General features: G+C 45.4%; 5 protein-coding genes and 1 non-coding gene across 6 annotated transcripts, besides 1 other annotated feature; 2 read left to right on the plus strand and 4 right to left on the minus strand.

Moving 5' to 3' along the window:
* Positions 1-232: 232 nt before the first annotated feature.
* Positions 233-2,959, plus strand: TSTA_123990 (oligopeptide transporter, putative; the record flags this gene model as incomplete). Its single annotated transcript, XM_002482618.1, has 10 exons — positions 233-284; positions 339-386; positions 449-629; positions 691-839; positions 923-1,031; positions 1,107-1,161; positions 1,324-1,418; positions 1,561-2,098; positions 2,323-2,526; positions 2,702-2,959. The coding sequence occupies 10 exons, from the start codon at positions 233-235 to the stop codon at positions 2,957-2,959; spliced, it is 1,689 nt and encodes a 562-aa protein (XP_002482663.1).
* Positions 2,960-3,979: 1,020 nt separating this feature from the next.
* TSTA_124000 lies at positions 3,980-4,051 on the minus strand. Its single transcript has one exon. It is a non-coding gene; the product is annotated as a tRNA-Met (tRNA).
* A 789-nt stretch (positions 4,052-4,840) lies between these two features.
* On the minus strand, positions 4,841-8,182 carry TSTA_124010 (DNA mismatch repair protein Msh3; the record flags this gene model as incomplete). Its single annotated transcript, XM_002482619.1, has 1 exon — positions 4,841-8,182. The coding sequence occupies one exon, from the start codon at positions 8,180-8,182 to the stop codon at positions 4,841-4,843; it is 3,342 nt and encodes a 1,113-aa protein (XP_002482664.1).
* A 519-nt stretch (positions 8,183-8,701) lies between these two features.
* On the minus strand, positions 8,702-10,634 carry TSTA_124020 (uncharacterized protein; the record flags this gene model as incomplete). The annotated part of the gene is made up of 2 exons (XM_002482620.1): positions 8,702-10,291; positions 10,358-10,634. The coding sequence occupies 2 exons, from the start codon at positions 10,632-10,634 to the stop codon at positions 8,853-8,855; spliced, it is 1,716 nt and encodes a 571-aa protein (XP_002482665.1). The 3' UTR covers positions 8,702-8,852.
* Positions 10,635-11,072: 438 nt separating this feature from the next.
* On the minus strand, positions 11,073-12,685 carry TSTA_124030 (Rab geranylgeranyltransferase, beta subunit). Its single transcript, XM_002482621.1, has 5 exons — positions 12,475-12,685; positions 12,116-12,401; positions 11,595-12,046; positions 11,412-11,536; positions 11,073-11,360 (listed from the first exon to the last, which is right to left on the minus strand). Exons 1-5 carry the CDS (start codon positions 12,574-12,576, stop codon positions 11,318-11,320), a joined length of 1,008 nt encoding a protein of 335 aa, XP_002482666.1. The 5' UTR covers positions 12,577-12,685; the 3' UTR covers positions 11,073-11,317.
* Positions 12,686-12,847: 162 nt separating this feature from the next.
* Positions 12,848-14,002, plus strand: TSTA_124040 (uncharacterized protein; the record flags this gene model as incomplete). Its single annotated transcript, XM_002482622.1, has 2 exons — positions 12,848-13,765; positions 13,802-14,002. The coding sequence occupies 2 exons, from the start codon at positions 12,848-12,850 to the stop codon at positions 14,000-14,002; spliced, it is 1,119 nt and encodes a 372-aa protein (XP_002482667.1).
* Positions 12,893-14,062: part of a mobile genetic element that runs on past the window's edge.

Raw genomic sequence — 14,062 nt, forward strand, 5'->3', positions numbered from 1 at the left:
TTTCCTTTCTTCATCCTGCGTCCCTAGTCCTCCCGCTACAAATTATCACCGTTACGTTTCCTCGAAAACTCGGAAATATATAATGCTCTGCAATATGCTAGGCCATATGGTGCAATTCCACATCTTCCCTTTCAAGTTGTCAATCTTAAACGATTGATTCTCAGTGCCTAGGTGACTATTGACTTTCAATTTTCTACGCCTCTTCCTCAAAGTTCTTCTTAAGACTAACAAAATGCCAAAGAAACAAAGTGAGAGGCAGAATGCAACCGAGGAGGAGATACAAAGTCTACGGCACGTCGTTGACTCGTTGCCATTTGTTGTCTGAATTGCTCTTATAGCCAGTGGAGCGAAGCGGTTTACATTCTATGCTGTCACCACTCCATGGCGTAAGTTTCGGAACAATATCTCTATATGAAGATACACTCATATTGAAACTTCTCTTCTGTAGAGAACTACACGCAGTATCCCCGGGATAGTAATGCAATCCCAGGCGCCCTAGGGCTAGGTCAAGCAACCGCTACAACGCTCTCGAGTGCGTTTTATGCCTTTACGTTATTTTCATCGGTACCATTCGCTATCTTGTCAGATGCCTGGCTGGGACGGTACAAAACTCTGTGTATCTGCTTCTTGTAAGTTTCTCCTTTTTGTTGCTGTCATTTTATAGGGGAGTCACTGATGTTTCGTCTATAGTCTCAACTTTTGCGGATGTTTAGTGGTCTTCGTTACTTCTCTTCCGGCTGTTGAAGAGCATTCGGTAAAAGTGGTTGGATTGGCACTTTCAATGTTTCTTTTAGGATTTGGGACTGGTGGTGTGAAAGCTACTATAAGCCCTTTTATAGGTATGCTTCCCTGCTCCCACGGGCAGATGCATCGGGCAGGTCACCATTCTATGGTTGGGTTTATTAATTCTCTCCTTGGACAGGAGATCAATATACTACTATGGTCCCGCAGCTTGTGGTTACAAAAACCGGTGAACGAGCTGTCACAGGCCGCATGTTGACTCTCCAGTATATATACAATGTTTTCTACTGGTGAGCTATACTGTGAATTTGCTAAGACATGATCTGGCAAGTATTATGAGCTAAGTCTTCAAATGTTACCATCAGGTTCACCAGTATTGCAAGCTTGTCTCTGGTTGCCTCTACCTATCTAGAGAAAAAGGTTGGGTTCTGGGCAGCCTACCTCATGCCTCTGTGTTCTGTCTGGATCGTGGTCCCTTTGCTATTCTTCTGGTACAAGCCTTTAGGTATTTAAAATTACCTCTATGTCCCACAAAAGCAGAAGAACTGTTCTAATTCTGGAAAAGTGAAGCTTCCGCCTCAGGGAAACGTACTTCCGCAGGCAATCAAGGTCATCATATACTCTGTTCGAGAAGGATTCCAGTTAGATGGGGCAAAACCTGCATATCAACTAGAAAAGTACGGAAGAGAAGTCGAATGAGACGACCTGTTTGTCTCAGAGATCCGAAGAGGACTCAAAGCGTGTAAAGTCATGTCTGTCTATCATAAAACATTTAAGACTTAGCTTGTTAAGCCACTAACATCTCGATCGAATATCCAGGGCATGCTTCGTGCTGTATCATCTGTGCAATAATCAAAGCGTCAACAATTTGATTACTCAAGCTGGCCAAATACGACTAGACGGCATTCCAAACGACACCATCAAGGCTCTGAACCCTGTCGTGTGTGTCTTACTCGGACCAATAATCCAAAAGTTCCTATATCCTTCACTTCGAAGGATTGGAATCCCATTCAGGCCTATTGCTCGCATGACCTGGGCTTTTATCACAATGGGCGGATCCGTGGCGGTTGCAGCAGTAATACAAAAGCTTATATACACACGAGGTCCCTGTTATGATCATCCACTTGCTTGTAAGGATGATACAAATAGACCTAACGATATTAGCGTATGGTCACAAACCCCTATATACTTCCTGCTAGCAACTGCCGAGATTCTAGGGTTTACAACTTTGTCCGAATACAGCTATTCTGAGGCACCAAAAAATATGCGCACTTTAGTGCAGGCTCTCGCGCAATTATCGTCCGGCGTTGGGTCTGCATTGGAGATTGTTGTATCCCACTCTCGGATGATCCAAAGGGTATGTATCTATATACAGGGTTAGCATCGGTTATGATCGTCTGTGCTTCGGTGTTTTGGGTGGTGTTCAAAAAATATGATAGGAACTACGAGTGAGGTTGTTCAAAGATAGACAGCAGTTGTTATAGTTAAACCCAAGTATTTGTCATTAGATGGAGCCGTGCAGTTTGGTTGTCGTGAAATCAATGAGTATATAAATTATATCATCTGGACCTCTCTTTCTAGACACCCCTATTAAGGATCCCTTCCGAGGTTGGAGGAAATAATCATTCATTTTCGCCTTCAAGACGATCAACCCTCTGCACTAGAGACGCAAGAACCAGGGAGGGGGTCTTCGGCAATTGTGCGTACGGGAATCCCCAGGTGTTGAGTATCAACACCGGAATATTAGCTATTCCGGTTCCCTGGGGATATCCCCTTTACCTGCATGTAATTATCCTTCTCCTCCCTTTTTGGGGATCAGTCATAATATTCGAATAACATCAATATTATCAGGCTCATGGGCTCTTTGGAATAGCCTTACTGCGTAATCCTGTGCTTCGTGTTATCAGGACGTAGCTAAACCAAAAGTAATAGAAAGGATAAATGTAACCATCAGGCACAGAATGTGGAGGGCAGTGATGCGACTATCTATTGCGTCGTAGCTTGCAGAGGCGCTCTCAGGTATTCCAGAAACCAGAGTTTCGTGTGGATGAGGCGGTTCTGCAGTGAGCAAATGGTCAATAACACTGGGCTCTCACGTAACACCCAACGGGCCTTGTGTCCGCTGATAATATCACCTTCGTCGTCCCAGATGTACTGGAAAATACCGTCCGACCTGGCCGAAATCTGTAATGGAAAGTTGTCGTCTTCTTCCACGTAGATAATGTCGCAAGAATGCCCATGGATCGGATTTTGTAGCATATCTCAAATTGAAAATTGTCATAAACAGAATTACCTTCGTAGTCATGGATTGAGTAGGTCTGTTCGTCGACATCAACGGCGTTTGCAAATCCGTACTGGTAAAACACGCAGTATTTAATACAAAAGAGTCGTACGGTTATTGGTAATACATTTGCCATTAGGGTTATCTCGTAATGTTGTGCTTTGAGCTTAGATGCAAAGCCAAGTTACTTGTTGATAGTTAATAAAATATCCATGCATGACATAAACTGTGCGTGACTTTCTAGCAATTCCTAGACCAGAGGTTTCTGTAAAACGTTTATTTCCTGGAAGGGATTTCTTGGGATTAAGACGGCACAGGATGAATAGAGAAGGTATGAGAATGTTGATTTTGCTAAGGGATTACTATTTGTCCTGTACATAAAATTTCTGTCTTATTATCTGCCAGTTACGCAGTAACTGCACTTAAAAGATGCTAACTTAACTTAACTGCATAACTGAGCCGATCTCTATAGATATTCCAGAAACTGGAGAAATATCTGTTTTCCCAGAACCTTAGTGTCCCAGTCTAAGATCAGGGTACGGGCTATCTAGAGCCTAACATACAAAAAGAATTCGATAAGGAAAGAAAGGAAGAAAAAGTGCAACTATTCCTGGCGCCCAAATAGGGGTTTTATATGAAGGTGTGGTGTAGCGGGTACGTGTGCGAAGGCGAGCTTTGATTGGTTAGTATTCTGCTCTCCGCGGCGGTGAGGTTCACAGCCAGTCAGCGTGTTGAGGATAAGCTTAGGCGAAGTTCGAGAATCCAAGAACGGGGATTCTGCCCATAACACGTAGGATACCATATTGTGGTCGAGGTGAGTCCTGGGCTTTTTCTTTGCTTTCGTATGTAATTCATGTTTATTGAACATGTACACCTACAGTAAATAATAATAAAAGAAACCTGAATTCACGATCAGGAATAAACCTTGGTGAAAGGTGAGAAAAAAATTGAACATCTTAGCATGTCCTGGTTTCGATCCAGGGACATCCGGGTTATGAGCCCGGCGATCTTCCTCTGATCTAACATGCTTTCGATGGAAAGTTTTTCCTAGATTCTGTATCATAACTGCTGAAATCAACCATGCCGCTTTTGTACGTGTACTTACCCAGATAGGCGATTTTTAATATTTTGAAATGTTCTATATCACTGAGGTGATGAATTATAGACTTTACAAAGCTGGAATAAGTCTTAGGTACCTGGTGGATTTAGAACTGTCTGCATCTAGCTAGTTGCTTAGTTGAGGCACAACCCGGAACGGACCAGTGGTCCGTGGACATTGACCTGCCCCAGGGAGTATATCCATGGATGTTTAGCTACCTCGGTATTCATTGAGCCGGGAGTGGAGCATTTATTAAATCATATCTTGCTAGAATAATGTCAAATTCTGAGTTTAGGTGAAATATTCCCCGATCCGTACATGTACTGTTCCAAGGTTGTAGTTACTCCTAAGGCTCCCAAGGTGGAATATATAATGACTCCAATGAGTTCCGAGGTCGGGTAGATAGCAAACTAGGAAATCTACGTCGTACCTTGGTAGATTACGATAAGACATGAACCGAGCTCCAAAAATAGAGAGAGCGAAGCAATTATTTGCATTAGTCGATATACGGAAAAGAGAGACGAGACAGATGACCGTGTGTAAAAAGGACAACTTACAACGAGCTGTTAGGTCTATTTAAGTAACCCCCTGATGAATTTCTTATATCGGGTTCTCAAGCCTCCAGGCTAACCATGTATGCATGCTCTACTTCTACATGCCAAACACAACTTTATCTTAGTCTCCTCATTAACATTCAATAATATACAAACAACACGGAATCATAGCTGATCCGCAAACCCAACAAGCTTTTCAATAACTCCCTCCCTATCCCCATCCGTATCAGACAGTATCGCCCCAACACTCCTAGCCACATTCGCCAACCGTCTACGCTTAATCCTCTCCTCCAGTTCACTACTCATCAACTTGGCCAAATCTAGTACCGAAGGAGGCAAATTCGCTAAGCGTGCGACATTCAGCCCGTAACTGCGGTGCGCGACACCCTCGCCGACTTCATACAGAAATGTGATTTCTTCCTCGCCGCCGGGTTCACCAGACTCGGTGAAGCGCATGTGCACGTTGCGGAGTTCATTGTTTGGGAAGGATTTGGTCATGACGGAGAGGTTTTGGTAGTGCGTGATGAATAATGTTAAGCTGCGGATGGAGCGGACCATGTAATCCAGCACGGCTTGTGCAATTGCGACGCCGTCGTGGGTGGATGTACCTCGGCCCAGTTCGTCGAGTACGACTAGAGAGCGAGGTGTAGCTTGTTTCAGGATATCTGCTGTTTCGGACAACTCAACCATAAAGGTTGATTCGCCCGTCAGCATATTGTCGAATGCACCCATGCGTGTGAACACGGCATCTAACATGCCCAACGTCGCTGATTTGGCGGGCACATAAGACCCAATCTGGCCCATGATAGCTATCAGAGCTACCTGTCGGACATAACTCGATTTTCCACCCATGTTCGGACCAGTGACTAGAAGAGCGCGCGTTTCATTCGTGGCAAGAGCTGTATCGTTTGGAACATAGCTATCCAGTAAGAGTTGCTCGACCATTGGGTGGCGACCTTGTTCAACTACAATGCGAGTTTCGTCGGTGTATTGAGGTTTCGTGTATCCGGGCTGCGTAGCAATAGCTGCGAGCGAGAGCAAGCAGTCCAGCAATGCCAAAGACTGGATACAGTCCCGGAAAGACTGGTATCTAGTAGATATCTCAGCCAGAAGTCTCATATATTCCTTATCGCAAGCAGCGGCAAGTGCCTCCTTGTGCTGATCCCGCTGTCTCATAAGCTGAACGACATCCGGTGTATGAAAACGAGATAACTTCTTAGTTCCGCTAATCTTAACCCATGATGCAGGAACGCGCTTGATCTGAGCCGAATTGTTCTCAACTTCAATCAGGTACTCAATCCCTGCTGAAGTCACGTATTCAACCTTCTTTTTACCTAGTATCTCTGCGACAACGGACTGATGTTGTTCCAAGTCATGCTCAACGCTAGCTATGCCCATTTTTTGTTCGGTGATATCTTCTGACTCTTCAGATTCGCGGAAGAATTCATACTTGTCATCGTGCTCCGCTGCATATGCGTTGATCTTGTCGAGAAACATGATAACGTCATCTTGGATGGTAGGTAGTGCAGCGATGGCTTCACTAATCATGGTAGATTGAAATCCCGTCTCTTCAGGGGATTTTATATAAACAAACTGATTCGCAATCTTCTGTAGATTTCGAAGAAGCGTGAGAAGTTCTGGCCGAGTGCATTTCCCGTAATAGACGCGGATCAAACTTCTCTCCAGATCGCTTCGAATGTTACTGAGCAAGTCCTTCAATCTCCCAGTAAGAGTACTTTGCTCAGAGTTTAACAACTCTTCCACTGCACCCACTCGCTCTTCTAGCTGTCTTTTATCCAACAAAGGCCTGCCCACCCATTTGCGGAGAAGTCTTTGACCAAAGCGTGTTCGTGTTCGGTCCATGATCCAGAACAAGCTGCCTTTGCTGGAATGATCCGTCTGATTTTGATAGATCTCCAAACTTGTTAACGTATTACCGTTCAAAAGCATATGAGACCGCGCAGAGAAAGACTGAAAATACTTGGTCAGGTCGAATATATGCTCCAGACCATATTCAGACAAGTGATCAATCATAGAAGATAGACATATCGTGACTTGATCCGGTAGTTGTAGAACCTTTTCCAGAAGTGCACTAGCATTACCATCATCACGAGTCTCTGTTGATTTGAGCTTCTCCGCATAGAAACTTGCAACACGGCTGTGTCCTTCTACTGCGGCTGTCTTCGATCGTGCCACTCGCTCAACTCGAACTTTGTCGCCAAAGACATTCATTTTACTACCCGAGAGATGCTTAACCAACTTGTCCGTGGCCCTTGAAAGTTCACCCACAATAAGAATCTCGCAAGGAGCGATGTGTAGCAATCTCGTTTCGATCTCGCCTCTCATAAACCCATCTTCAAATTCGTCGTAGACGATATCACCCGTGGCGGGTTGTACAGCAACTATACCCACATGCACACGCTCATCACTCCCACTTGTATTCGATTCCGTAATACACAGCAAATACCCAGTCGTATGCGTAGCACCTGCCGACGCAGCTGCCGGAGCCGACAATCCTTCCGCATCATCAATATACGTCCCCTTTGTATACACATTCGTAAGCTTTCGCACAAACGGCGCATTTCGATTATCACCAGCTGCCTTGAGTGCCGCGGTCTCCAACTGTCGAACAACGCCTACTTTGTGTCCAGCAGTAACGAGCCGTTTCACATGGACATGCAGTCGGTGGACGGGTATACTCGCGGAAGCGAAGCGATCCAAATGCTCTTCGGAAGGATGCTCATCAAATCGCATCTTTCCCGGTATGCAAACAATACTCAATTCCTTGGCTGCAGTTCTAGCGTCTTCACCAAAGAATCGAAATTTGTATCCGACTTCCACGACGAGTAGTGTATCCATATGTTTGCGTTTGATATCAATGACCTGTTTCTCCATTGGCGTGAGTTTCGATCCGGACTTTTTTTTCTGTCTGCCCTTTGGGGGCAGTGGCGCCGGAGCAGGCTGTTCCTCTTCCTCTTCAGCATCTTCTCCTCCTTCTGCAAGTCCCTCATCCGCATTCGCGGCAGCTTTATTGATGCCGATAAGACAATCCGGTCCACCTAATCGCCTGACGAACTTCTGGTGTAGTCGTTCCTTCTCTTTCCGGGCTTGTTCATCCTCTCCATTTCCCTGGCCGCCATTTATTAACTGCGAGCTATTGAATTTGAATTTGTCCGTGCGCTGTGACGAATTCAGGATGTTGTCAACATCCGTGCGAGTCTCTTTTCCAACGTCAACCTTAACCCGTTTGCGGGCCGGGAGGGCAATATCATTTTCCCCTTCTTCATCTTTCCTTGATACTGGACTGACTGTTTCGCCAACAAAGACTGCATTCTCCTTTCCCGAGGGAATTGTCTTAGTCTGTTCTGCTTCGACTTTGGCGGCTGCTTGACTCGAAGATCCTCCTTGTTCCTTTGTAAGAGGTTTCTTGGTGAAGAAGCTCGATATAGTCTGCTGTTTGCGCTTCAAGGCGGGTGATGATGACGGCGGTGATGATTGAGAGGGCATGCTTGTGTTCTGCTATCTTTGCAGGTTTGTTAGCTATATGAAACTGATTCGGAGGGTGGCAACAAAGGGGTCAATTAACTTACTTGCCTGTAGCAGCAGGTAGAGGCTCGAATATTTGGCACATAAAAGACAAATAAATGGGATAACGTGCAAATAGCCTTCTTGTTGAATTGATGTCCCAACCCGAGCTCAAGTTACGAGTTTACAGAAAGCGGAGGGCTTGACGCGCGACGCGCCGTCCCTTTTCGGCTTAATTGCCCACTTACATAAGCAGTCATACAACCATCTGTAACTTAACTAAAAGTTCCGGTTTCGAAAGACTACAAAGCTTGATTGATGTTCTGGCTAATTTGATAATAGATACATAACATGCGTCACAAAGAATATAATATAACTGATGCTCTTCTTGGCCAAGAAAGACATCGTTTCCAGTTCTGATGTGGTTCGATCATAGGGGAAAAAAAAAGGACATAACAATGAGAAACTGCTGAACATGAAATGTATAACACGACCCTGTTGAGTTCGAATATCAATGCCAAGTCTCGAAGCATCGGATTGTCAAATGAAGGTGGGTGTCTGTTATAGCAAGCAGACTTGCTCATAAAAGAGAAAGAGATGCAATGGATAATACCCCAGTGGGTTATAAAATCGGTTTGTGCATTGGCTTCATTCATCGGCCATAGCTGCCGTCGAGCCAGAGGCAGCTCTTAGTATCCTGCTCGTCCTGGTAAATTGTCGAGTCAGTGGATACTGCACGGTTATAGAATAAGCTACCATCGAGCATGGAGTCGTCGGCATCATTCGCGCCTCGTCCCAATTCAGTGCCATGCCAGTCCCATCGATAGTGAAGTACGTTGCCTCCAACAAGGGGATCGTATGGGACTCGGTGGGTTGGGCCGATGGCTGTGTCGACGAGATATATACCATCGATATTTCTGGATGTATTTGGAGCGCTTGTACGATTGTGGGAGTCACTGTGCTCAGCAGTTGGCCCAGTATCATGTGATAGCGTTGGCATCTTATACGAATCGTTCGTCTCCATCAGGTTATGGAGAGCATCACTCGCTCGTTGCTGATACGTCAGACCGTGCTGCTCATTGCGGGTGGTAGGATGTGAGACTATGTCGAGGCTAGGAGCATCACGCTTGTGCTCTACCTCGGGAGTGTGATTATCTCTGAAGATGTTCAGTCGAGACCTAAGACGTCGTCGGCCAGTGGGCCCAGCCGAAAGTTGTAAATCAACATCTTCATCGTAGGTACGACGAAAATGGCCATGAGAAAGCCCGTGGTCTTTGCTTTTGGAAGAGGTAATCTGGATCGAGGGCTCTCGACGCTTTTCATCCCCTAATGCTGAACGCTTCGCCTGAGGTTCTCTTTTTGCTACCCGACCTCCGAGTACCGACCGATTGGCATCCGCCACGGCAAGTGCAATACGTTGGGATCCCTGCCTGCCACGAGCAGTAGACGTCTCCTGTATCTCACGACCACGGCGATCGCGACGGTCTCGACGATATTTTGGAATAGTCCACTCTCCAGGGAGAAGATCATCCTCTTCGACAAATCCAGTAATTTGACGCTCTCTCCGCAATGTCCCCGAAGGGGAAAACACTAGTTCGCTCGGTTCGCTGGCACAGGAAGCCGCCTCCATCGCTTTGAAAGTACTAGCGTCTTTTTTCTGGTTTCTTTGGCGCTTCATGGCATCCGACGCAGCGTCGAAACAGTCCATGCCCGGCCACTGAATCCCTTTCAGTCTAGAGACCTCGTCAACTTTTTTATCTTCTGGAATATCAAGGTTGGAGCCAGAGAATTCTAGATTCTCTTTTTCCTTGAGTGGTGTTCCGTGTAGTTCCATGGAAAGGAACGGGTTGTATTTGTGCTCAAAGCTGTGTCTGCCCCTGTTGTGGCCATACCATGGGATGTTCTCGATTCCTGGTAACGGTGACCCTGTTTCGACTTTGGGAGCAAACATCCCTCTTGGGTCAGAAGAATTGATCAATGAAGAGACCTTGATTCTGTCATGGCCACCTTCGGTCAGGGGCTGGTAGGCGTCAGATAGACGGGGGTCGATATTGTTTTCAGGGAAAGTGAACGATGATTGAGACGGCACATCTTCCAGGCAATTAGTACCACTGATGCAGACTTGTCGAGAGTAAGAAGGAACACTGAGAGTCTTACCAGTTTCTGTTCCGAGCGATCGATTACTCGGTCGCCTTCGAGATGACTTCGACGAAGCCATACGGTCAGAGAGCAGTCGAGCAATATCATTTTCCTCATACCATTGGTCATATTGAGTCAAAGCCTCATTAGCGAAAGGGTCATGATGGCTTTTTACCTGGAGCCTGAAGTGACTTGCAAGATGGGCCTTTGAGGCAATATGGGTAAGAAGATGAGAGATGTCGCTGAACTGGGGCTTTTTGTTGCAGATGCTGCAAGAGAGGGAGGTTGCATCCATCGTGGATAGAATGAAAGGGCTCACTTAAACACACGTAACAACAGTTGTAAATGTGAAAAACCCCCAGACAGTAACAAATAAAAGCATGCAATTGATTCAAACTGAGCGATGAAAACAAAAAAGAGACAGAAACAAGGACAAGACACTCCTGGTTTCTACTTACTCAATCTACCACATGGTAGCTGAGGAGTGGAAGTTTACAGGAGGATAAGTTGAGCAAACAATGCTCAATAAAAGTAGAGCGCTTACACAAGAAAGTCGTGAAAAGATCAGATTGTACAGGGTTTTGAAGAGAGAAAGAACAGACGATGTTGTTTCTGAGAGGGCGAGTGCACACACAGGGAAGGTAGAGGCAAACGGGAAACTACGGCCCTCACGAGACAAACGCGGCAGGAACGACCCTTGAGTCACTTGATTTGGTGTCTACAGTCCTAAGTCCATCACAACATGTACTGTGTTATCTTGGGAGGCTTAGTTACTTTGGAATACAGTACAACCGAGCCTGAAGACAATTCTCACAGAATATTGCTATCCTCTTGCTTTGTATCCCAGCATCCATGCATGTCGAAAGTGGGTTATTAGATAGCAAGAGGTAAGAAGGCTGGTGATAGTATATCAACATATCGTACTAGTACGACAAGAACACAGACATAGCCACTTATAATTGACAGAGAAACCGACATTTACTCTCCAAGCAGCCTTTCTATTACGTCTTTAGGCATACAACTGTGGCATGATGTTAGCCAATCCAAACTCCTAAGCGGCTGCTGAACTTACTACACAGGGTCTATTTGTTTAAGGCCCGGATGTCCTAAGAGACTTAGACCAGCCAGACCAAAATGAGTATGAAATACATCAACTACATTCCCCGGCCGATCAGACAGTCCACCATGATCATAATCCTATTGCGAGTCAACCAGAGCTCAGTTGATATGCGGTTAGTCGTAGATAGGAGCCTACCTGACAGCGCAATATAAAAGACTGAAGCTTCGGCTTATCAATCCAATCTAGACGCTCAATTATCGCGAGGCTGGCACCTACCCACCAACTGTAGCACACGTCTTCAAGCTTCTCAGGCCGTCCATTGAGCCCACCTATTTCTAGCTGGCGCTCGCTTAACCAGGTCCCAAGACGACTTCTATCAATGAGATCCAAGCGACCAGCAATAGCTAGAGAAGCCACACATGTCAACACTTGGCCGGCATGAGACTCAGCCCCCGGCCGGACGCCGTACGCTCCATCCAGATTCATGCATTGCTGAACGTAGGAGACAGCCTTGTCGACGTCAATCAAGTCTAACTTTCCTAGCAACGACAAGGACAGAAGAGCGCCGTATAGAAAGCGCGTGTCTGACTCACCCCATTCGTCGCCTCTGAAGACCCCGGTTTTGGGATCTTGTAAGGATGCTATGACTGTAGTATTCAGAAGAAGCGTCAGTATCATTGCACGCGGAAATATTTATTTGAATAGGACAAACATACATGACGCCACTCTTCTCTTCCCATCACGGCCTGCTCTGTCTAATTCATCCAAGGCGTCGAGAGTAGCCAATATCTGTATAGCAGACACGGTGTACAGCATATGCGCATCATGCAAAGGTGCAGCTCCAAATCCACCACTTTCATGCTGACACGAGAGTACAAAGTCTATCGTCTCATCTCTTGGTAACGCCTCAGCATGATTCATAAGATGCAATGGGGTTAAACCCCAGTAGACACCGTTCATACGAAGATGATCTGTGTATGCATATTCAAGTTCATCACTGCGCTGAGAGTTTATCAAAATCAGACTTGACCACTTAGTGCTTGATCAATAACGGATAGGTAGGGGGGTGACGCACTTTGTTGAGACTCTGAATATATGACACATGTTTGTCTGTACATAGCTCTTCTTGCATACCAGCACCTCCTCCGCCTCTACCAGGGCCCGAGACTAGCGACATTTCCTCGTCAGAGCCACTGGAATTAATGAATTGAGGATCGATCTCCCGTTTGTCAGTGATTATGCGGAAGGGAACTCGAATGATGCTCTGTTCAAGTGTTAAGCGGATGCCTGCATCGGATCGTGAAGTCGATGTGGGTCCATGACAAGCGATTCCCATGTTAATGTGCTAAGCTAACGTAATCGGTAAGCGAAGCGACAATGTAACCGAGCCGACAGTTTCTTTCCGAACGCGTACTCAATATTGATTCCATACTATTCAACGCGTCAACATGCCACCAATTCGCAATAAAAACGAAAAGAATTTAGCAGAGCAAGAGGGGCGGATCTTGTTAGCTATTTCCGACTTAAAAAATGGAAAAATCTCAAGTGTGTATCAAGCTGCAATCATTTACAATATTCCTCGGACGACGCTATATGACAGGTTAAACGGAATTCAACAAAGATCTATAATACGTGCCAATGGACATAAATTGTCTCAATTTGAAGAGGAATCACTTGTCAAATGGGTACTCGATCTAGACAAACGTGGATTACCCCCTCGGCACTCTCTTGTACGAGAGATGGCTAATTACCTTCTTTCACAACGTGGAAATCAACAGGTTGGAGAGAAATGGGTCTATAATCTCATTCAACGTCGCCCAGAGATTGAATCAAAATTTTCACGGAAATATAACTACGAGCGTGCTAAATGCGAAGATCCGAAGTTAATCCAAGAATACTTTGATCGCGTACGAGAGGTTATATCAAAGTACGGAATCTTACTAGAAGATATCTACAATTTTGATGAGACTGGCTTTGCTATGGGACTCTGTGCAACCGCAAAGGTTATTACTGGAAGCGATCGATATGCTCGGCCAAAGCTATTACAGCCTGGAAATCGAGAATGGGTGACTGCAATTGAGGTAATTAATTCAACTGGATGGGCCCTGCCTTCATATATCATTTTCAAGGCAAAGAAATATACTTGGTTAGGCTGGTTTGAGGATCTTCCTGATGACTGGAGAATCAATATCAGTGATAATGGATGGACTACAGATAAGATTGGGTTAGAATGGCTTAAAACCCATTTTATTCCTCTTACTAATGGCCGTGCAATGGGAAATTATCGCATGTTAATTCTTGATGGCCATGGAAGTCATTTGACTGCTGAATTTGACCGTACATGCACTGAGAATAATATTATTCCAGTCTGTATGCCTCCTCATTCTTCACATCTTTTACAGCCTCTTGATGTTGGCTGTTTTGCTGTTTTAAAGCGACATTATGGACAGCTTGTTGAGCAGCAAATGAGGCTTGGATTTAATCATATTGATAAACTTGACTTTCTTACTGCATTCCCAAAGGCTCGTACGATGGCATATAAAGCCCAAACTGTTCGGAATAGCTTTACAGTAACTGGATTAGTACCATTCAATCCAGATTGAGTTTATCAACAGCTTACTGTTCGATTGAAGACTCCAACACCCCCTCCAAGTCGATCAAGT

Source organism: Talaromyces stipitatus, genomic scaffold (genome assembly GCF_000003125.1).
Source record: "Talaromyces stipitatus ATCC 10500 scf_1105507295555 genomic scaffold, whole genome shotgun sequence".
NCBI classification, from domain to species: Eukaryota; Fungi; Ascomycota; class Eurotiomycetes; order Eurotiales; family Trichocomaceae; genus Talaromyces; species Talaromyces stipitatus.

Coding starts and splice junctions, on each gene's coding strand:
- TSTA_124030 (XM_002482621.1), bottom strand. CDS start 12,576: ATGTCGCTAGTCTCGGGCCCTGGTAGAGGCGGAGGAGGTGCTGGTATG. Junction 11,537..11,594: donor CTTTTATATTGCGCTGTCAG/GTAGGCTCCTAT, acceptor GACTCGCAATAG/GATTATGATCATGGTGGACT. Junction 11,361..11,411: donor AAACAAATAGACCCTGTGTA/GTAAGTTCAGCA, acceptor ATCATGCCACAG/TTGTATGCCTAAAGACGTAA.